Source organism: Pyrus communis, chromosome 2 (genome assembly GCF_963583255.1).
Source record: "Pyrus communis chromosome 2, drPyrComm1.1, whole genome shotgun sequence".
Taxonomy (NCBI): domain Eukaryota; kingdom Viridiplantae; phylum Streptophyta; class Magnoliopsida; order Rosales; family Rosaceae; genus Pyrus; species Pyrus communis.
In genome coordinates this window covers 1300634-1323098 of record NC_084804.1, presented here as the reverse complement: position 1 = coordinate 1323098, position 22465 = coordinate 1300634, and the positions used below count along the sequence as shown (strand labels likewise).

The 22465-nt window shown below is 36.8% G+C and overlaps 3 protein-coding genes and 1 non-coding gene across 4 annotated transcripts; 3 read left to right on the top strand and 1 right to left on the bottom strand.

The window, feature by feature from the left end:
* Positions 1-4175: 4175 nt before the first annotated feature.
* Positions 4176-6846, top strand: LOC137725238 (5'-adenylylsulfate reductase 3, chloroplastic-like). Its single transcript, XM_068463864.1, has 4 exons — positions 4176-4321; positions 4436-4597; positions 4705-4831; positions 5518-6846. The coding sequence occupies exons 1-4, from the start codon at positions 4246-4248 to the stop codon at positions 6545-6547; spliced, it is 1395 nt and encodes a 464-aa protein (XP_068319965.1). The 5' UTR covers positions 4176-4245; the 3' UTR covers positions 6548-6846.
* Positions 6847-9857: 3011 nt separating this feature from the next.
* Positions 9858-13203, top strand: LOC137726155 (glucan endo-1,3-beta-glucosidase 1-like). Its single transcript, XM_068465033.1, has 4 exons — positions 9858-10103; positions 10614-11927; positions 12781-12808; positions 12916-13203. Exons 1-4 carry the CDS (start codon positions 10007-10009, stop codon positions 13097-13099), a joined length of 1623 nt encoding a protein of 540 aa, XP_068321134.1. The 5' UTR covers positions 9858-10006; the 3' UTR covers positions 13100-13203.
* A 516-nt stretch (positions 13204-13719) lies between these two features.
* Positions 13720-13792, bottom strand: TRNAF-GAA (transfer RNA phenylalanine (anticodon GAA)). Its single transcript has one exon. It is a non-coding gene; the product is annotated as a tRNA-Phe (tRNA).
* A 1247-nt stretch (positions 13793-15039) lies between these two features.
* On the top strand, positions 15040-19181 carry LOC137726477 (L-ascorbate oxidase homolog). Its single transcript, XM_068465414.1, has 8 exons — positions 15040-15351; positions 15450-15559; positions 16914-17184; positions 17268-17373; positions 17495-17840; positions 18041-18406; positions 18526-18604; positions 18716-19181. Exons 1-8 carry the CDS (start codon positions 15211-15213, stop codon positions 18926-18928), a joined length of 1632 nt encoding a protein of 543 aa, XP_068321515.1. The 5' UTR covers positions 15040-15210; the 3' UTR covers positions 18929-19181.
* Positions 19182-22465: the final 3284 nt, after the last annotated feature.

The window sequence follows — 22465 nt, the reverse complement described above, 5'->3', positions numbered from 1 at the left end:
GAATTAATGTGCTCTGTTGACTTAGAGAAAATGATTATCTCTATATCTCTTCTACCTAATCCTTCTCATTAAACTATCCAGATCCTTGAAATTTTATCAAACGATTAAAAATATGGATCCATTTTAAAAAATATTATAATTTTAATCGTTCAATTAAATTTTAAAGATCCGAATTGTTTGATAGTAGACGGAAGGCATCAGAATTTCTTTCCTTGACTTAGCGCTGCGGAAAAATGGAAAGCCGGTCGTTTCGTCCGGAATTTGGACACTTGTTCTCTCTGCATATCTTCAATGGATATGTTAGATGCTACGTGGAGCCCCTAAGTCGGTCCACGTGATTAGGATCATCAGTAACTCATAAAATAAAATAAAAAATAGGTGCACCTTTTTGTTTCTGGCCATGTTTATGGTCAGTATACAAATTGAGAACAAAACGGCTAATTGCTAGTTTGGTTAACAGATAAGCCTGAGAATTCCTTACACGATTTATTATTTCAATGCGAATTGATTTTAAGTCAATTTGTTAATGAATCAGGTTATTATTGGATTACTTTATTATAATTTGTTAACGAATTGATTTTTAACTGATGAGATGACTTGTTAAGAATTTGATATGATATTGTTGATCAAATCTAAACATTATATATAATATTTTCTTGCATGACATGTCACTCCTCCGTAGAACGACACGATTCTATAAAAAATTTAATCGTTATAAAGTCACTTGTTAAAATTTCGTTAAAATAACAATTTTAATACAATATAATGTATTAAGATAATAAGTAGATACAAACACGATAAACACAATCTATTTGCTAGGTCAAGTCGTAGAGTATTGTCAATGTCAAAATGGACCACATGTGTGCACCTATAAAGATGAAGATGGAGGGACATAAAAAGTTGTGGTCAGCAATGAGCCTCTTTTTGGAGCTTGTTGTCACAATATGGCCACACCTCGAATCCTTTCCGCGCATATTTTGTTAGTGGAGAAAAAATCTTTTTTTTTTCTTGAGAGTTCGAGCTGCGAGCATTACGTTTTATAAACCGTAATTTTGAAACGGTTAATCTCTCAAAAAGGGTAAAGGGTAAATGGTAAAAGGGGAAAAAAATGGCTTGGAAGTCGTTGTTCAAATGAATTGATAATTGTTTAGCTAAGAAAATAGAAGGGAGTTGTTACTTAATACTACGGTTTAGTAATGTTTCTATTTATCTGTAAGTAAAAAGTTTTAGGTTTGATTATCGACAAAGACGAATTTGAACTATATTATTGTTAGTCCCTCGTGAGGCTAAGCCAATCCCACTTCATTTCCATTAGTATAGATAATATCGTTTATTTAAAAAAAAAAAAAAAAAAAAAAGAGTTCAATTTTTTTACATTGCACTGAAAGTTTTGTAGTTGTAACAATTTATATTTTTTGTTTATTTGAACGTCTAATTCTTCTTTAAATTGATGAGTTTTTTTAGTCAATTTGGTTCAAATATGGCTTACATGTCAACCTAATTATGAGTTACACGCTCACTATGTCATCAATTTAATAAAAATTCAAAAAAAATTGTTACAGAAAAAACCTAAATTGATACAATTTTAAGACCTCAAGTTGTAATGTGAAATTATAAACTCATAGACAAATGTGAAAATCACTTCAAATTGAAAAAATTAAAAACTCGTAGTCAAATGTGAAAATCACTCCAAATCTAAAGAGTGTAAAATTAAAGGGCAATCAATTAAAGAATAAATAACATACCATCAAATTAAAGGGCAAATGCATCTTTTTATCATTCATTCCTACATGTCACCACACCGCCAACAAAAATAGGATATGCAGACATGCAAGGAGAATCTCCAAAACTATAGTTGAATTGTTGGTTTATGCTCTCATTCTGAAGAGATTTATTAATGTGTTCAAAATACAGATGATACATCACGTATTATTATGCATAGTAGGATCTAGATGCTCAAATTTATATTGAAATTGTGCAGCTGGTGTGCCAGCCCTTGCAATGGTAGAGACTGTTGATGGACCTAATCCTAACAAAAAAAACCCCCGACCCTATCATAGCCCTAAACCTAGCCCTAACAATAAAAAGCCCAGCCCTAAACCTAGTCCTAACAATAAAAAGCCCAACCCTAGTACAATAAATATATACATAGGTCCTTTATGCAAAGGAATTCCTATTTTTTTGAAAAAAAATAAGGATTAGATGCGGGCTCCACATCAAATTTTAACGATATGAATCGAAACAATTTACCTATTTAATTATCAAAGATGATCTATGAATCGAGATTTGCAAAAATTCAATTCAATCCGAAACCATTTGCCTATTTAATTATCAAGGTCAATTTTCATTGTTTATTATATAACAAAGTATTCGTTCATTTATTTGAACTCAATTATATTATATTAAGCACGTAGCACAATTTCATTTTTTAGTACTCTTGAACAAAGATCAATAATATTCTTGCTGCAAAGCAATGTTTCCGGTGGTGCCGCTGACGAAGAAGCACAAAGCCAAAAACATTGATGGACCTGCCATGAATATCTTTGTCGACATCCTTATGAGCTGCAGTAGGCAGTCGACTCACTCTGTCAGTTCCGGTGTGTTTCCAAGACCGCCTTAAATTTCATTGACTCCCCATTCTTTGCGCAGCTGCATATTTCACGTTGGCTTAATTCTGCTGCCTTCTGTGCTGCCCCTGTCCACCTACCTCAACTTATTCTTCTCGCTGAGTTTGAGACTCCTAACCGCAACCGCCAGATAGGCTTGCACCCATTCAAATACACTACTGGCACTGGCCACGACGAAGCTAGTGCGATTGTATTTAAACAGGCTCTTCCAAACTGGAAGATTTTCCGCGGCGGCTTTCTGTACGATGTGCATTTTGCTTTCTGCAACTTGATTGGCTTTAAAGTTAGCAAAATAACAGGTTCATGCTACTTGTTCGATGCTCTTAACCCTTAGGGGTGAAGTTCTACAGCTCCCATGCATTGAAAATATTTCTCGCACGTACAAGATTGTCTGTGTTTCCACATGGCGCAAGGATCTGGAGGACTATGTTCATGCAATGACTGAGTCGTGTTTCCTTTTCGAATACAAACTCTTGAGTTTGTTTACTTAGCCAACAGACTTTATCTGATAGCATTTCTGCTATTTGTTTTTTAAAAGTTTGCTTGTAATTAGACTTGGTTGTATCGTGTAATCAACTTATTGTTATATTTTTTGAAATTTGAATTGTAGTTTGTAAATAGGGTTTTCAAAACCTTGACTTTTATCTAAGGAAGTTATAATAACGATGCTAATTCTTGTATAATTTTTTTTTTTGCACGAGGAAGATGTATAAAATAATAATGATATACGTATTGTACCACTCTTTATTTAGAGTATATTGAATCTAATGCACATAGTGTTGTAATACAATACTATCATATTCTTATTTTATACCCGACCTTACGTAATCCAATGCACATTTTGTTATAAGCTCAACCACAAAGACTTGTATGAAAAATTGAGGGGAGGCAAAGGGACCAACAAGATCCTCTCCTAATCCTTTATGTGAGGATCCTAGAGATCTGTAAATTGTATGCGTGAATCGTACATTATGCGATTAGTTTTTATCTTGTACTGTTTGTATTTATTTTTAAATAAAAATATTTAAAATGATTTTTGATCGTACAATGTAACGATGAACGAACACGATTCATGAATCTTCGTCGAATTCTTTTTGGATCCCTAAGATCCTCACGATCCGGACTCGCAAAGGAAAACCAACCAAGAATCTTATGATCCAGAAAATTAACAAACATTGTGGATTTTCAATTTTTGTTTATGGGAAAATGTGAATTTTCATTTGGTCACAAATAATTTGGAATTTTAGAAAAAGGCCCCGAAGAATATGACAAAAAATGGACCACCAAGGGAAGGGAAAGGCTGCTCAATCGCCTCCATGTACTTTCCCACCACCCGGCAGGCAGGGACTATCTAGGCCCGGGCCCACACCACGTGACGAAAGCGATGACTACATAGATCGAGCCCACGAATCGTAAGCCGCCACGTAAGCAGGTTATATGCGGGGCGCTCTGGTACGGACTAACGTCCAGGTTCAATGAACCTGAATGGCCGCCCCGTTAATAGCCTGTTTATATAAACATGTTGACATTGGCCTGCTAATCATAAACCGGGTGTTTCTGAAATCACAGAGCAAAAAACAGAGGATTTGAAATCGAATTCAGAAAATCGTTTCTTAAAATGGCTCTCGCTGTTACTTCTTCTTCATCTGCTTCGATCTCTGGTCGCACCTTCACTCCCTCCTCAGAACCCAAAGGTACAAATTTTTTCCTAATTTTTTCTTTAATTTTTTTATTGGACTGAGAAGCTTGGATATTTTGATTTGGGATGCGAATTAACGAGTTAGGATTTCGGGTTTTGGAATTTGCAGCACCGCAATTGGCTTCTATTCGGGTGTTTGATCGATCGTACGGTCAAATTCAACGCCAAGCCGTGACGTTTTCTCAACGGCGGAGCTCGGTGAGGCCGGTGAATGTGCAGCCGAAGCGGAGCGAGTCCATTTTTCCTTCCGCAGCGACAACCGTTGCTCCTGGTAAAGATTGGAAATTTGTTTCACTTATTGGAGATTTCTTTGGTTTTATTTTATTTTATTTTTTTTGAATTTTTGTGGGTTGTACTGAAAATTTGTGTTTTTTGCAGAGGTGGTTGAGAAAGTAGAGGTGGAGGACTATGCGCAATTGGCTAAAGAGCTCGAGAATGCTTCCCCTCTCGAGATTATGGACAAGGCGCTTGAGAAATTCGGCAACGATATCGCCATTGCTTTCAGGTAGTCCAACCTCTGCAGTATTGTTTTTCATTCTCTAACTTAATTTTGATGAATGTTAGTGAAATGTATAGCTAAAAACTGAATGTGCAATGTTTTTCCGGTTAATTGTCATTTGGCAATCTGAAATTAAACAGGAATGCATTGCATGACTGTATGCTATGAGAATATCTTGTAAAGTTTCATGGTGACGAGGGAATTATGCATTGAGGGTGGAAATTGTTTGAAGATATTTCAATAAAACGCCTCCTAAGAATTACTGTGTCAAAAAAATTAAATGAATGCTTGTGGGATGTGGTCGTTGTATAGATGATTAAGTATCTCATCAAATGTGGACGTACTCGGTACCCGTCATAGTTTGAATCTTGTAAGTGTTTTATCGATTCATATCATATAGAATGCAGTGGGAATACGGATAAAGGATGGAACTTTTGCTGACAGTAAACTACGTTTGGGGATTTGATGTCAGCAGCCTGGCTGCTATATTCTTGTCTCATCACTTTGCCTCGAATGGTGTTTGTGTGTTTCTAGTATGCTAACGAAAATTAAGGTTTTACGATGAATTGATCTGATTTCCATGAGTTTTGTTTAGTTTATGCATTCTGATTATTGCTTGAGGCGCCAAATGAAATGGATTTGATGGTTAGTCATTTTGTTGTTGTTAATAACGAAAAACTCTGTTTTTACAGTGGAGCGGAGGATGTAGCTTTGATTGAGTATGCACATTTAACCGGTAGACCCTATAGGGTTTTCAGCTTGGATACCGGAAGGCTGAACCCTGAAACATATCAGTTCTTTGACACAGTCGAGAAGCACTATGGCATCCGCATTGAATACATGTTTCCGGATGCTGTTGAAGTTCAGGCATTAGTAAGGACCAAAGGGCTGTTCTCTTTCTATGAGGATGGGCATCAGGAGTGCTGCCGCGTGAGGAAGGTGAGACCCCTGAGGAGGGCTCTCAAGGGGCTACGCGCCTGGATCACCGGACAAAGGAAAGATCAATCTCCAGGGACTAGATCTGAAATTCCGGTTGTCCAGGTCGACCCTGTTTTCGAGGGACTGGATGGTGGTGCTGGCAGCTTGGTGAAGTGGAACCCAGTGGCAAATGTCGCGGGTCATGACATATGGAACTTTCTGCGTGCCATGAATGTACCTGTGAATTCACTGCACTCGCAAGGGTACATCTCAATTGGTTGCGAGCCATGCACAAGGTCAGTCCTACCGGGGCAACATGAGAGAGAAGGAAGGTGGTGGTGGGAGGACGCCAAGGCGAAGGAATGCGGTCTTCACAAAGGCAATATTAAACAGGAAGGAGGCCAAAATGGCATGGCTGCACAGTCAGATGGTGCTGCCACGGAAACTGATATATTCACTTCCCAGAATCTAGTCACCTTAACCCGAACTGGAATAGAAAATTTGGCAAAACTTGAGGACCGGAAAGAACCATGGATTGTAGTGCTCTATGCACCGTGGTGCCCGTTTTGCCAGGCAATGGAAGCATCATTCGTTGAGTTGGCTGACAAGTTGGCGGGGAGCAGTGTGAAAGTGGGCAAGTTCAGAGCAGATGGAGAGCAAAAGGAGTTTGCCCAGAAAGAACTGCAGCTCACAAGCTTCCCCACAATACTCTTCTTCCCCAAACACTCTTCTCAGCCGATCAAGTACCCAACGGAGAAGAGGGACGTCGATTCATTGATGGCGTTCGTCAATGCCCTTAGGTAACCAACTGAAGTTTTGAAACGTTTGTAGAAAGTAATCCCGGCGCCATTCATCTCCGTACCTAAATGGTGAAGTCAACATTCGTTGGCGAACCATCGCCGATAAATGCTGTCGATTCTTCTTCATTGAATCTGTGTTTTAGAATTGTCTCTGTTTCTCAAAAGAATGTCACAAGTCCTTTGTATTCTCAATTTAGTCAGTTCTTTTTAGGGACAAGACGATAGGGCTCTTGTAATTTTCCTTTTGGTCTATAGTGAGTGATTTCTGATTTCGGAAATGGATAAAAGTTATGTTTTCTTGTAGCATTGACATTTTTGCTGCGGCATTGTTCTTGGTAAAAGTTTATTAACTTCGTGCTTTCTCAAACTAGTTAAATGATAAATAGCTGAATATATTTACATTCGAGCATTACAAAGCTACTAAAGTTCAAACAACGTTCAAACAGAGTTCTACGTCAAAATGTCTTATGGCATTAGTAAAACCCGAAAAAACCTGAAAAAGTAAATTGTTCATATAATTCAACGTAAAAGTTTTGATGTTTAAAGTTACTACATTGAATCGTTCAACGTTTTTTATTTTTCTTTCTTTTTAGACACTTATTCTTTAAAGGTTTAGGATGCCCTTGAGTTTGTTAACAGCCTTGAAAAGTCTAGGCCTTCGATCTTGTGAAAGTGAAACAGATGGATGAGAAGTCTTTGAAATTTATGACCTGGAAGCTTGAGATTCCTTAGGAACTTGTTATTGTGGTTGTGGATTAAGAGTATGAGAGGATGCTTGAATTTGAATTGGCCAACTCTACACATTACAAAAACATAAACAATATAAATTACATTAATTAATATAAACTTTAAAAAGCATACAAAAGTGGCAAAACAATTTTAAAATAACCAATTACACACCAACACCTAATTGGCTATTAAATTCAATATTTTTTATATTATGCGGTCCGGTTCAGTTCTAGATATAAGAAACCAAACCAAACCATTTTTTCAGCTTGCAGTTAGGTTTCAAACTGAAATCATTTCAAAACCATAAAAACTGAACCGTTCAGTGCGATCCGATTTGGTCCGTGTTCGATTTCAATTTTTGGTTCCAAACTTCTAACCTCATATGAGCTTTTGTAATGTATTTCTTTGCTAATATTGTCTGAATCTGACGCTAGTTGGCAATCCCTCGTCCAAAAACAATAAAAAGAATAGTCCATCAATAAGATTGAACAGTAGATTCGACATTTCAAGCATATGGAAGACACATGCAACTACTAGTCCTAGTTAAGGAATGACATCTAATCGATGACATAGTTATTGTTGTAAATCCAAACTTACAGGATGTAAATAAATATTGTTGTACTTCCAAATTCTTAGGATCCCCTTTCCAAATTGCTGTCTGAGAATCTCCACCCTTTCTTTCCATGTTTCCTTAACCCACCAAAAACACCTTTCCTCTACCCAGCCCCTTTTTCATGATTATATTCAGAGGGCATAGCTTTCTCTATGTTACCGTTAAGAAAACATGGAATTTATACATGTTATTGGTGAACAACATTTACATAATTATAATTACATTCTTTTGCAGTTTGAAAACATAACCTTTTTATATCGTTAAAGTTCTCTTTTCGAAAAATGATGCTTAAAGGCAATGCAGACAAAAAAAATTTGAGTGTAACCGGATATATGTCATCTCTTATCGCACTCATGCAAAGCTAGAAGAGAGGGGGGCATCTTTCCGGTTACATATAAACGAGGAATGCATGCATATAGTGGCGTGGTGTTTGGTGAAGAATATAATTATAAACAAAAATGCAGAAACCTGTGGGATTGAGAGTCTTGTTTTATCAAACTAATTTGATAGTGTGCAAAACAAGAGAAGGCATTTTTATTTGGTGACCCACCCTCACGGCCTCACCATGCAAGCTGTCGTTCTCGTGACTCACTGCTGCATATAGTACTGTAGAGACTCTGTAATTTATTGGTCTGTGCTTTGTTTGCTACCCAAGAAAACCCTGCGGGTGCTCGTCCTTGGAAAGACATTTTTGGCTGGCAATGTCTTTTCCCTTTACTCCACTGTCATGTAAAAAATTTAAAATGTACAACAGTGGGTGATTTGTTTGAAGTACCACGATAGCAATAAAATACTGTATATTTTAAGGAAAATTAATAAAAAATGATTAAAAAATATGAGTTTTAATGATAGGAACAAAATAAAAGATAAAATAAATAGTATAAGAATTGACTTTTTAGTGTAAAAATATGATTTTTTTTGTTAAAATGAACAGTACCGTGAGTTTTTCGTTAAAGTTTCGTATATTTAATGCTTTAACAATATTCTTAATAGTAACATTGTTATTGAGAGAAATTTGCATGAAATCGTGAGTTTAAAGTGAAGATATTTCAAACAACCACATGATGTTATATATGTGAGTAAAGTAAAACATGTGAAAATTGATTGATGAACTTAAGTACTACCACATTTATGTTTCATTTACATTTACGTTCTAATTGCATGTAAATTCTTAACATTATGTTTGGATGAAGAAATTTAAGATTACTAAAGAATTTTTAAATAACGGGATTTTATTTTCTTGTTTGGTCAACAAAAAAAAAATAATGAAACTGAATACGAAATTTGTTATTTTTAAACTCTTAATTATAGAAATTGAGAAATGAAACATATTTATATGGAATTTAAACTAAGAAATTGGATGTCCCAACTTCTAAGTTTTTTTTCCATGTGGAAATTCTAAATTTCTATATTTATGAATCTAAATAAGAAAATTAATGTATACCAATTTATAAATTATGACTTTAATCGAATTTTAAATTTATTTCGTTTGTGGAAACATAGTGTAAAGGAATTTGAAGTCAAAGTTGTGAACCACACACTTGAGAGAGAAGCAGGAAGCCAGCCTGTTAATGCACGAAAGTTAGAAACATCATCTCAAAGGTTCAGAAGTAAGCCACGTTATATATATATATATATATATATATTTTTTTTTTTACTTTATGGTCCTTTTATTTATTTATTTAATCATTTTTTTTTGGCCAATTATTCATTTAATATAAGTCCCAACATTCGACTGGCAAGTGGCAAACCAACAGTAGCACCAGCTCCAGAAAGTGCTTTAAATTTCCAAGTATTTCCCTTCCTTCAGAACTATTTGCCTTTGGGGGGCAACCCAACCAGAAGGCAAAAGAATCAAAGAAAGTGCACCAACCCTCTTCAAAAACAAGGCCATTTTGGTAAATTAATTGAAGCAGCTCCCTTATTTTCCTTACAAATATCCAGTAAACCCCGAGAACAACTCAATGACTCACTCTCTCATGAAAGTTAGATCTCTTTGGGTCAACAACCAAAATCCCAGAGAAAAAAAGAAATTAAATTAAATAAAACCAACAGCAGAAAAAGAAGAAGTCTTTTGGAAGATAATGCAAGAATCTGTAGCTGCTGAACCAGAAACAGAGGATGAGGAAGCAGCAAAGCTCAAGCTCCTCTCCAATGGCGGTCACTAAGTTTCTATCACTCTCAACCCTCCTCTTTTTCTTCGTCTTTGCATCCAAAGGTAAGTAACTTTCTTCACCCAATCCTAATATTTTCTTTGCTGGGTTTTCTGCACCTTAAAGTTTAAACCCAAAATAATTCAAAAATCGCAGAAACCAAGCAACTTTTTCTACCAATTCTAACATTTTCTTGCTGGGTTTTCTCCGTTATTTAAAAAAAAAAATCTAGAAAGCAAGAAACATTTTTCACCAATTCTAACATTTGCTTGCTGGGTTTTCTTCATTTCAAAGTTTAAACCCAACAGTTTCCAAAAATCAAGGAAGGAAGCAACTTTTCTCACCAATTCTACCATTTTGCTTGCTGGGTTTTCTTCATCTCGAAGTTTAAACCCAGCAGTACTTCCAATATTTAATGAAAGCAAGCAACTTTCTTGGCCAATTCTACCATTTTGCTTGCTGGGTTTTCTTCATCTTGAAGTTTAAACCCAGCAGTACTTCCAAACTTTAATGAAAGCAAGCAACTTTCTCGGTCAACTCTCACATTTTTCTTGCTGGCTTTTCTTCACTTTCAGCCGCATCTTCTCCACCGACATTCAAAACCACCAAGCTGCAAAATCAGGACCAAGAAAAAGAGCCGTTCGTCGGAGTGAACATTGGCACCGATGTTTCGAATCTTCTGTCTCCGTCAGACCTCGTTTCGTTTCTGCAACTCCAGCAGATCAACCACATCCGCCTCTACGATGCCGATCCCGACATCCTCAAGGCCCTGTCCAAAACCAAGATCCGGGTCGTCATCAGCGTCCCCAACAACCAGCTCCTTGCCATCGGCTCTTCCAACACCACCGCCGCTTCCTGGGTCGGCAGAAACGTCGTCGCTTACTACCCCCAAACCCTCATCACTGGCATTGCGGTCGGCGACGAGGTGTTAACCACCGTGCCCTCTTCAGCTCCTCTGCTTCTTCCGGCAATTCAGTCGCTTTACAGTGCTTTAGTGGCTGCAAATTTACACACCCATGTGAAAATTTCGACCCCTCACGCCGCTTCGATAATTCTCGATCCGTTTCCGCCGTCTCAGGCGTTCTTCAACCAAAGCTTAACCCAAATTGTTCTCCCATTGCTTCAGTTCTTGTCGAAAACCGGGTCGCCGCTGATGATGAATCTCTATCCTTACTATGTGTTTATGCAGAACAAAGGTGTGGTGCCTCTTGACAATGCGCTTTTCAAGCCTCTTACGCCGTCGAAAGAGATGGTGGATCCCAATACTTTGCTACATTATACTAATGTGCTGGATGCCATGATTGATGCTGCTTATTTTTCCATGAAAAACCTTAATGTTACTGATGTGACGGTTCTTGTTTCTGAGAGCGGATGGCCTTCGAAGGGGGATTCTAAAGAGCCTTATGCTACTATCGACAATGCAGATACATACAATTCAAATCTTATCAAGCATGTTTTGGATCGTAGTGGAACCCCTTTGCACCCTGAGATTACTTCAAATGTGTACATTTATGAATTGTTCAATGAGGATTTGAGGTCTCCGCCAGTGTCTGAGGCCAATTGGGGCCTGTTTTATGGGAATTCAAGTGCGGTGTATTTGCTTCACGTATCAGGGAGTGGGTCCTTTTTGGCTAATGACACAACAAACCAGACCTACTGCATTGCCATGGATGGGATGGATGGAAAGAGTTTGCAGGCTGCATTGGATTGGGCATGTGGACCTGGGCGGGCAAATTGCTCGGAGATTCAGCCGGGGGAGGATTGTTACTCTCCGAATAATGTGAAAAGCCATGCTTCGTATGCATTCGATAGCTATTACCAGAAGCAAGGGAGGGCTGCAGGGTCTTGTGACTTCCAAGGCGTAGCCACCATTACCACCACTGACCCAAGTAAGTTCATCTACCTCTGCATTATCCGATTATTGTTAGGTTTTTATTCCTTAGCCGAAGCTTGAACAAACAACTTGACTTGCCCAATCAAAAGAGTTTGCAAGCTGAGGCAAAAATGGCTGATAGCTTGTTCGGATTTCTAAATTTTGTCTTTCCATTTAATGATTCTGAGGGCTGAGTTCTCTCTAGAGTTTGTAGTGTAGCTTAGCTGCCGATTTGGATATTTGAGACCTTGATTAGGAGTAATGTGAGACTCGATTTGGTTGAATGACAACGGAATAATACTTAAAGCATAACCTAGCAGACTAGGGAGTAATTTCGAATTTCCCTCTTCGTAGTTTAGATTAGACTAGAATACACTCTCTCTACAAAAATGCTTAGATTCTATTGCCTAATTTTGAGGAACATGACCCCTTGAGCGAAATAATTCCCGCACACCTGTAAGAGCTGCGGAAATCATTTCCTACTCTTAATAGTCACAAGTTTGAATGTTGATGACTTGTGAGATGGTGAGTGATGTACAACTTTGAGGGGGAAAGGAGCCTAGTAATTTGTATTTCTTATATGGAAGGGAGGTGGAAACATTGATTTTCCTTTAGATATTGGTCCTAGGCACAACGCTTCAAAAGATTCGGAGGCCAGGCCTAAGATTGCCTTCAGAAAAATGTCTCTCTGTTTTTGTACTCTTGCGAGCAAGATTGCACTAATAATATGTACGATCTTTTGAAAAGTTTGCCTTGGCCCTAATGGGGCTCCACTCTTTTTGTATACTTTTCTGTTGGTTCTATACTGCAGATATGAATAATAACTTCGTTTCCTTTTCGTTTGTACTTTGTTCGTGGGAACATCGCAGGTCACGGGAGCTGTATATTTCCCGGAAGGTAAATCTTGAGAAGCTTTCTTTTGTTGCTACATACTGTAAATTGGTTCGTTCAGCATGCTTGTTCTTTCAATGTTCTTAGCAATGGATGTTTTATTTTGAGTGCAGTAAGAAGGTGAGCAACAAGACGAGGCAGACGGTGAACTCGACACATTCGAGTAGCGGAGTAGACAGATTAAGATTTGTTGCCTTCGGCAGCAGCAGAATAAGTGCCATCAGCGGGATGTTATCCGCATTTTTTGTTGTAATCTTCTATAGTTTGTTATTCTTACCTTTTGTCACTCCATGCTGAGGTTGAAATAAAATTATTTTTTTCTGGATTTTTTTTTCTAATCAGTAGTTGGTAATCTGCTGCTGGTAGGCAAATCAATACATTGAGTTGTTAATGAGTAACTGTTATGATCCGTTTAATTTGATTTCTCCGTACTATGGTGTTGGGATTGATATTGGTAATGACGATGTAATGAGAAAATCAAACGATGGGTCTTAATGGTTAACTATTAACAATCAATGAATTGATTTGCCATCTCTAACTGCTGGTGATATTTTTGTTAGATGGATGTATAGATTGAGGAAAACTACCATTTCAGAAAGGGAGGAATCATAAGTGATTGATGTAAATCAACAAGATGTGGGTTATGTTAGCCGTCATAATACTATGTTTGTTCTTTTACACCCAAGTTTGAATCTCGTTCTTCATAAATTAGAATAGTTTTTATTAATATTGCATTGTCTATAAAAAAAAAAAAAAATTGATGTAAATTAACAAATGGAAAACTTAATAAAACCAGAATAGTTTATATTAATATTACATCGGCAGAAAAAAAAAAAAAAGAAAAAAAAAAAAAAAAGGAAAAAAAAAAGATAGATATAAATCACCAAATGGAAAACTTAATAAAACAAAAACAAGAATGCGGTGAAGGTGGATCGAACACCTGACCTTCAGATCTTCAGTCTGACGCTCTCCCAACTGAGCTATCCCCGCAGATGTTTCTGATCCGAGTTTAAGTACTATTAACTGTACATCACTCAATCAAATTGAAATTATACACTTTTGTGTCCTTCCCATATAAACGACATCTGTATTTGCGTCGCTTGACATTCCCCGTGTGGGAGTCTAGCACTAAACACAGGGAATCTATATAAATCATAGAACCAGAACAAATGCAAAGCTCTCCAAAGTTCCATGATTTTTTTCAGCTTCCGCATCACCGACTTATTCTCCGGTGGTTTCATTTGACTTAACATCTAAAAGAGATGCCAGTTAAACACCCTTGAGGCTTCAACAGTGTAAGCTTGACCAGCTCACTGTCCATTGCACATCCCGTATATCGTGGCATATAGCCAACGCTTATCCGCTTTCCTCCTGACAATTTCAATATGCATGGGAACATGAACTTTCATAGGGGCCTTGGTTCCTCAATTTCAGTTTCATCTTTGCCATGGCAGAAGGAAAGATTTATTTCTTCACCCTTTCCTCTTGCTCTTTATATCTTATAAGATTGTAACACAGAAAATGGTTACAGGAATATCATTTTCTAGATCATGGTTGAAGAACACCAAATTCTACATGGTTGAAGGCTTCAAGTTGAAGCATTACATAGGAATGTGAAAAGTGTCCATAATGTTAATTATGGTGTAGTCGTGTAGACATGAGTTAAGTCAGTTGATTAGAATAATGCATTCGTTCTTTAACACTCAAATTTGATTTTTCTCACTCGTCAATTAAAATAGTTTAGTACAATGCTGCAGAAAAGAAAAAGTAATAACAGTAAAGCACATCCGTGGAAACGAGCGGGCAATATTTTTATCTCAAATGTATTTAGTTCGTTAACAATATTACAAACAAAATTTCTTCAAAGTTTCAATCTCTCCACTTCCATATCGGTATAAATTTTTGAATGTGACAGCTACACCGCCAAGCGTACTATCAATCCGCTCAATTTATAACATGAATATGTAGATCAATGTCATGGTGTCACCTCACCAAAAATTCAACTCGGTGACAGGTAGGGCTCACTCCAAATTCAAGTGTCCATGATTGGCGCATCAAGAACTCAACATTCACATGCACCACTTCATCTCACGCACTGGACCGAAAACCTTACTGACAGCTCACAAGAAGCCATATTCTACTGTTCTCTACTTGCTTACAAAAACAGAGCTAAAAAGCTCTGGTCACAGAAGCACTGCCCACAGAAGCACTATCCACAGAAGCACCACATTGGTTAACATAGAAAGAGATTGAGAAAGATTCACAGTTAGATTTGGTGAAGAGAGAGAGAAATCCATTTGCTTTCCTCACCATTTCCACTTCGAACACTCTCTCTATCTCTCTCTCTCCAGATCTACATTATAAATTAAAACACGTTCTTTCAACAAGTTTTGGTTTTACAGAGAAAAATGAGAGACTGCAAGCTTCCTTCTTTTGCCTTTTTTTTGGTTCTTTTTCTTGTTAATGGCGTTATTGGTGAAGACCCGTATAGATTTTTCACTTGGAAAGTGACTTATGGCGACATTTACCCTCTTGGTGTTAAGCAACGGGTACATTTTCTGCTTTTTCCAACAGTTCTTTTACTAAATGAGGCAGAAAAGCCACCATCTTTATTAAGTGCTTTTTTAATAGAAAAGTGCTTCTGCAGGGGATCTTGATCAATGGGCAATTTCCAGGGCCTCAGATCGATGCTGTTACAAACGATAACTTGGTCATTAGCGTCTTCAACTACCTGAGGGAACCATTCCTCATTTCTTGGTAAATATACTCTGTTTCTGTTATCTTATCTCCCTAATTTCTGTTTGTTTCCTGAGAAAACTCGTGTTTGAAAAAGCAGGTAATTCCAAAATGCTTATTTTCATTTTGTTTCCCTCCACTTTCTCAGTTTCCAAACAGAATGCCAAGAAAACGTTTTTATGTCAAAACTTAGAAAGCTTTTTGCCCAGATCTATGGCTTCAAACTTTCTTAACAGACTATTCTTCCCACTAATTATTTCCTAATGACTAATATCTCCTTGCATACATGCAAATAAGTAGAAATCACGCGTCCATTCAAGCATGTGAAGATGGGGTCATTTTAGCAAGTTCAGCAATAAAAGAGTTTTTGTACAGATAAAAAAAAAAAAACTGTTAAATTGTACAGATAAAAAAAAAAAAACTGTTAAAAATAATTAAATTAAGTACCATTTTGTCGGTTTGCTTTTGTTTAAGTTATGGCACAGAAATTCATTGAGGATCTGACTTTGTTTAGGAATGAGGATATCCTCTTTGTGAGAATTCTGAGAATTTTCAACTTGTATTTGTTCATCATATATCGTACGATCAAAAATTATTTTAAATATTTTATTTAAAATTAAACATAAACAGTACTTGACGAAACTGACCGCATGATGTACGATAAATGAACACGATTTGAAGATATCTAGGATCTTCACAAAGAAGATAGGAAGAGGAGCCTCATTCTTTGTTTAGAATGCTGTTTAATGTCTAAATCTCGGTATCAAATGAAATCACGTCTTAGTCTCTCAACAGTCTAAGATGTGAATTAAGCCCATTAGTCATATTAGTATTATTTTAGGGAATTATTATCAGCACTCTAAAAATTTCATTTTACACTCCAAACTTTCTATAATTAGAAAGAAAAATACACTTGTGATAAGTGTAGAATAAGATTTTTATAATACTAATAATAATTTCCTTATTTTATTGTCAATTAAAGTAATTTAAAATAAAATATATGTAATATTCGTTAATAGTTGATTGCATGTTGACTACACAACTGCATGAAATTAATTTAAATATTCAGTTTGAGACAACTGGCCTCGTGTGGTGAAGTATGGTCCTTCACATGCTTTGCTATGATATGAGTGAAAATAAAATGATGTCCGTCAATATTACTCATATAATATTATAATAGGAGATTGATTATAACACGTGGTCGTGTTTCAGTACCACACTAAAAACTAGCAGAACTTTTTTGGATGGCAAACTCTCTTTGAACTTATAAATGTCAAAATTGTATCTATGATCAAGTGATGCATTTAAATTGTAACCGTTGAAGTGCCGCAGTTTAGTTTCAATCTGGCTCTCGTGTCCTGTGTTTCTTCTGTAGGGATGGCATACAGCAGAGAAGGAACTCATGGCAGGACGGAGTTTTGGGAACAAACTGTCCAATCCCGCCGGGGAGGAGCTTTACTTACAATATCCAAGTCAAGGATCAGATTGGTAGCTTTTTCTACTTTCCCTCCCTCCAGTTCCACAAAGCCGCCGGAGGTTTTGGTGGCATCAGAATCCGGAGCCGTCCTAAGATTCCCGTTCCTTTCCCTAATCCTGCCGGAGACTTCACCGTGCTGGCCGGGGACTGGTTCAAGACTAATCATTATGTAATTAACCTACTAAACTTTATATTTTTGTCACATAAAATGTTGAGATTCAGACTTTGAATGTTCTGTTTTGGAAATGTTAGTTACTGAGACGAGGCTACTTGGATAGAGGTCGAGCTCTTCCCAACCCTGACGGGCTTCTCATCAACGGTCGTGGATGGAACGGATATACATTCACCGTTGATCAAGGTATCCTCGAATGAACTTCTCTTCTTCGCTAACGCTAATTAGGCTAGTTGAACAAGACAGTAATGTAACCACCTCTTTGTGCTTACAAATGAAGGCATTGTTTGAACAATTTGTTTTGCAGGCAAGACATATAGGTTTAGGATATCAAACGTGGGGCTTACGACATCCATTAACTTCAGAATTCAAGGACACAAAATGAAACTTGTTGAGGTGGAAGGATCTCATACACTGCAGAACATATATGACTCCCTTGACATCCATCTCGGACAGTCCTTATCCGTCTTGGTCACGGCTAATCAGCCTGTCCAGGACTACTACGTCGTTGTGTCTTCACGCTTCACCCGCCGGGTACTCACCACAACAGCCGTTCTTCACTATAGCAATTCGCGTAAGGGAGTGTCGGGTCCTATCCCTTGGGGTCCTACCACACAGATTGCTTGGTCTGTAAGCCAAGCGAGATCTATAAGGTACATATGGATTCTTAGTAAATTGTATTTTTCAAGCTAATCATGCATTTTCATGTGTTTTAACTTTCCTCCTCATGATAGTGATTAGTTTGGGATACCGACAAATCTTTGTATTGTTACGGATTTTCATTGGATAAGAGAAGCAGTATATACTTTCTAATTCTAACATTGATCGTTTTCGTGCTCCTTCGATTCAACAGATGGAATTTGACAGCGAGCGGGCCAAGGCCTAATCCGCAAGGCTCCTACCACTACGGATTGATCAAGCCAGCTAGGACAATCATGCTTGGAAACTCTGCTCCTTGGATCAACGGCAAGCAGAGATATGCTGTCAACAGTGTCTCATATGTTCAACCGGACACTCCTTTAAAACTTGCTGACTACTTCAACATTCAGGGAGTTTTCAGTGTCGGAAGCATTCCGACCAACCCCACAGGCGGAAGCGGCTACCTCCAGACTTCAGTCATGCACGCTAACTTCCGAGAATACGTCGAGATTGTGTTCCAAAATTGGGAAGACACAGTGCAGTCATGGCACATTGATGGCTATTCATTCTTTGTCATGGGGTGAGATCATGCATATAGCTTGAATTTTCTTCAATTTGTTTATATTCATGACCAGGCTTGAATTATTTGTTCGGGTTTTAATCATTAACTAATTTTGAGAATGGTGGGAGAATCTGCAGGATGGAAGGAGGACAATGGACACCTGCAAGTAGAGCTCGTTACAATTTCAGAGACACAGTTGCACGTTCCACAACTCAGGTATGAGAAATATTGGAAATTGCATGATACGTGAATATCGTCACTTGGTGTTGCAAGTTCACGTTATAATTTGGGTGCACAACAGAGTTTTTATTGTGATTTCGGATGCAGGTGTATCCTAGGGCATGGACTGCAATCTACATAGCATTGGACAGTGTGGGAATGTGGAACGTCAGGTCTCAAAATTGGGGGAGGCAGTACTTGGGGCAGCAGTTCTATCTGAGAGTGTATTCTCCTGCACATTCATGGAGAGATGAATACCCAATTCCAAGAAATGCCCTTCTTTGTGGAAGGGCGAGAGGCCATCACACTAGGCCTCTTTGAAAATCTGAATATAATTTATCGAAAACTGGTCCCCCTTTGATCACGAGAGGGTGACATAGTTTTAAGTTAATTTAGGCGAGGACTAAGCATATTCTTGCGAGTTGTAACAATACATTTCACTAGGAGCTCCTCTTGAGCTTTCCAGAATTTTCTTTTCGTTCCATAATTAGCTTTACCGGATGGGTTATTTATTTCAATAACCTAGAGTAATAAAGCTATATTTAATAAAAGGGCCTGACCTCAAGTTAACAAGGTTCTCTACTTTGTGAGAGTAATAAAGTTATATATATCAAAATGGCGACATTAAGCCAATAAAGCTTTCTACTTTGCGAGAATAGGAGATGAGACGTCTTGTAAAGGAATATATAATATGCATCCTAAATTGAGATTTAATATAAGGGTTCATGCAGATATGGATGTATTGGCTGAACTGGATGTGCTCTTTATGCATTGACATTCGAATCCCTGTCCACACAATTTAAGATTATAAAGATATCGTTTATATAAAAAAATAAAATAAAGGCTATAACTGCTGTGCCATGTTTGTAGTTCTTCAAAAGGGTACTTTTAGTTATTGTTTCCTCTAAGCAAAAGAAGAGGGAGAGAAATGATAGTATTGAGGGATACACACAAACAAAAAAAAATTGATTTTCAAATAGCTAAAAACGCAGAATTTATATTTGGTTTACAGAGAATTTAAACAATGCCCTACAAACTTAGGGTTTTATTTCGGGTCTTTTATGAGCTTTTAATTTGACCTTGAACCCTCCTAGTGTTAGAGAGTGTTAATTTGTCTTTACATTCTAGTTTTTCCTATCATGCAGAGTTCTATTTTTATCCTAATTTCAAGTAAGGAAATTAACAGAATTTGTATAGACTAGACAATCAGTAATGCATTTTAAAAAGTTATGCGAACTCATAACCAAATTCAAAGAAGACGGAGCAAATAGAATGAATATCTTAAACCAGATATTGTAATTGAAGTTAATACTAATGTATTTCCCGGTACATTTGGAATGTAAATGTACCAAAAATGTTATCTGATAGAGATATTTGGTTTTGTGGTATATTTGGGATTTTTTGTACATTTGGAATCTAAACGTACCAGAAGGGTTACCTAACAATGACCACATTTGCTTTTATCGTACATTTGGTACATTTGAAATCTAAACGTATTAAATGAGTTACATAACAATGGGTACATTTGGTTTTATGGTACATTTAAATTTTTTGGTACATTTGGTTTCTCGGTACGTATATTTGAAATCTAAATATACCAAAACTCGATACTTTTATTCTCAAATGTACCATAAGTTTTAAGTATTTTTTTTTATATATTTATACGTGAACTTTAATAAGTTAATGTAATTTTCTTAAGAAAAAAATATGTATTGAAGACTTTTTATTGAGACGTTTTTAATAGAAGGAGAACTTTTTTTTAACACTGATAATGAGGAATTAGTTAATTAATTTTTTATTTTATTTTTTAAAAAATGACATTTAATGCATAGGAGGGGATTGACGAAATTAAATTCCTATATTATAGGTAATTAGTTGCTAAGCTACCTTATGCCTCCATATAAATGCATTTAAATTAATGACATGGAAATTAAATAAATAGAAAGTTATTGAGTTGGCAATTTGTTAAAGCACCTTAATCAAATATTTAAAAGGAATAAATGTTTAATCTAAAAATTATAAAAAAATTGCAAGACATTCTAATTTCCTCAAAAATAAAAGGATAACCGAAGACTGGCATGGGATTGGGCGGTAAACCTTAAACCCAAAGCCCTAAATGCAGCAGTAGCAACACACACATTTTTATTTATACATTTACCCAAAAAAGCATCTTTATTTATTATTGTTAAAGGAAAAAAAAAAAAAAAAGAAAAAAAAAAGAAGAAGAAACAACAAAAAAAAACAATAAAGCATTGTCCTACTACATGGAGTCGGCTGTATGAATTCTAAAACATTAATGTGCTCGATTTTGCACCAAGTCTTATGTTAGGTCCAAGTACTCCATGTACTTTCTTAAAGTTTATTTCCAAGTCTTCGTAGGTCTTTTCCTACCCAAACTTTGGCTTGAGCCTCTGTTTCATAATCGCATTTTCTAACTAGCATCTGTAGATCTTTGTTTCATATGTCCAAACCATCGTATTAATATCTTCAATTGCGGTCACTCCTACATTACCTCGGATATCCTCGTTTTTAATCTTGTCCTTTCTCGTGTGCCCACATATCCAACGAAACATTCTCATCTTTGTTACATTCATTTTTTTCAATGTTATTTCTTGACTACCCAATCGATGACGTAAACCATTGCTGACTTTATTGTCGTCCTTGAACTTTAGTGGCATTAGAAGGTCACACAACACACACCCAATACACTCTTTTATTTCGTCCATCTAGCTTCAGTGACATTGGACGATATCCTATAAAAAGAAGAAGAAAAATGACTTTGATTGCTTACGATGTCACACAACACTTATCGTCCATGCCAATGCATGCCACTGCCACAGAAACACTATGATGACAGAGAGAGAGAGAGGGAATATTCTTCCAAATTTGAAACCGCCTCTCTCTCTTTTGGATGCTGTTACTGAACGAGTGTGTCCATGGAGGCCACGTTCCATCCATGTCATGAATTTTAGTTCAGCCATTTTGTCTGTGTCCAAACAAATAAATTCAAATTTAATGAATTAAAGATTATTTTTTTTTTTAAATAATTCCATCCAAATTCCACAACCCTAACTGCACTCCGCATGCAATCCAGATGTGCTTACATATAACCTCCATTAAATGACGTTTTCATCCCCAGCGTGTCCCCCAGCTACCAATGCCCGAGTACCCGACATGCGAAGCATGTCTACGTTTCAATAATATTTCTCCCCATCACTTTCCCCTCAAGCTTATTGTTCATTTTGTGTTCATCTATTTCTATGCCGTGCTTTTTGGGATTTGTGTGTGTGAATTGAGAGACTTTGAGTCATCCATTGATTAATTAGTTGAAAAAAATACTATGTGATTTGTGAAGGAGTGAAAGTCATTTTCGGCTGGAATTAAGGAGAGGGGACTTGACTCAAAGAATAATTTGGTGTAGGAACGCCAACCATGTCATTGGTATGATATATTTTATAAATTATTCTTTTTTTATTCAACTTCATGCCAGTCTTACCCCATTATAACAGTTACTTTAATCAGTCAGTCTTATCAAAATTTTATCAAAATTTTCTCACTTTATTCAACTTCACATTAATCTTGCTCGATACATAAGAATTACCCCTAATCGAACAACAACATCAAAATTTTCTCTAATTTGACTGTGAGGAGTGAGGAGTGAGTAGAGGTTTGAAAATTTTGGGTGGTTTTGTTTTCGTATGTTTCCCTTGAAGATGCAATTGCTTATGTCACCCATTTTTTAATTTTATTTTTTTTATGTCAAATATGTGTCACCCATCAGATTCATACGTAGAAGTTATAACGTACGTCTGCCATTCGTTTGTTTTCTTGTCAAACCCTATTTATTTCTCTTGTTAT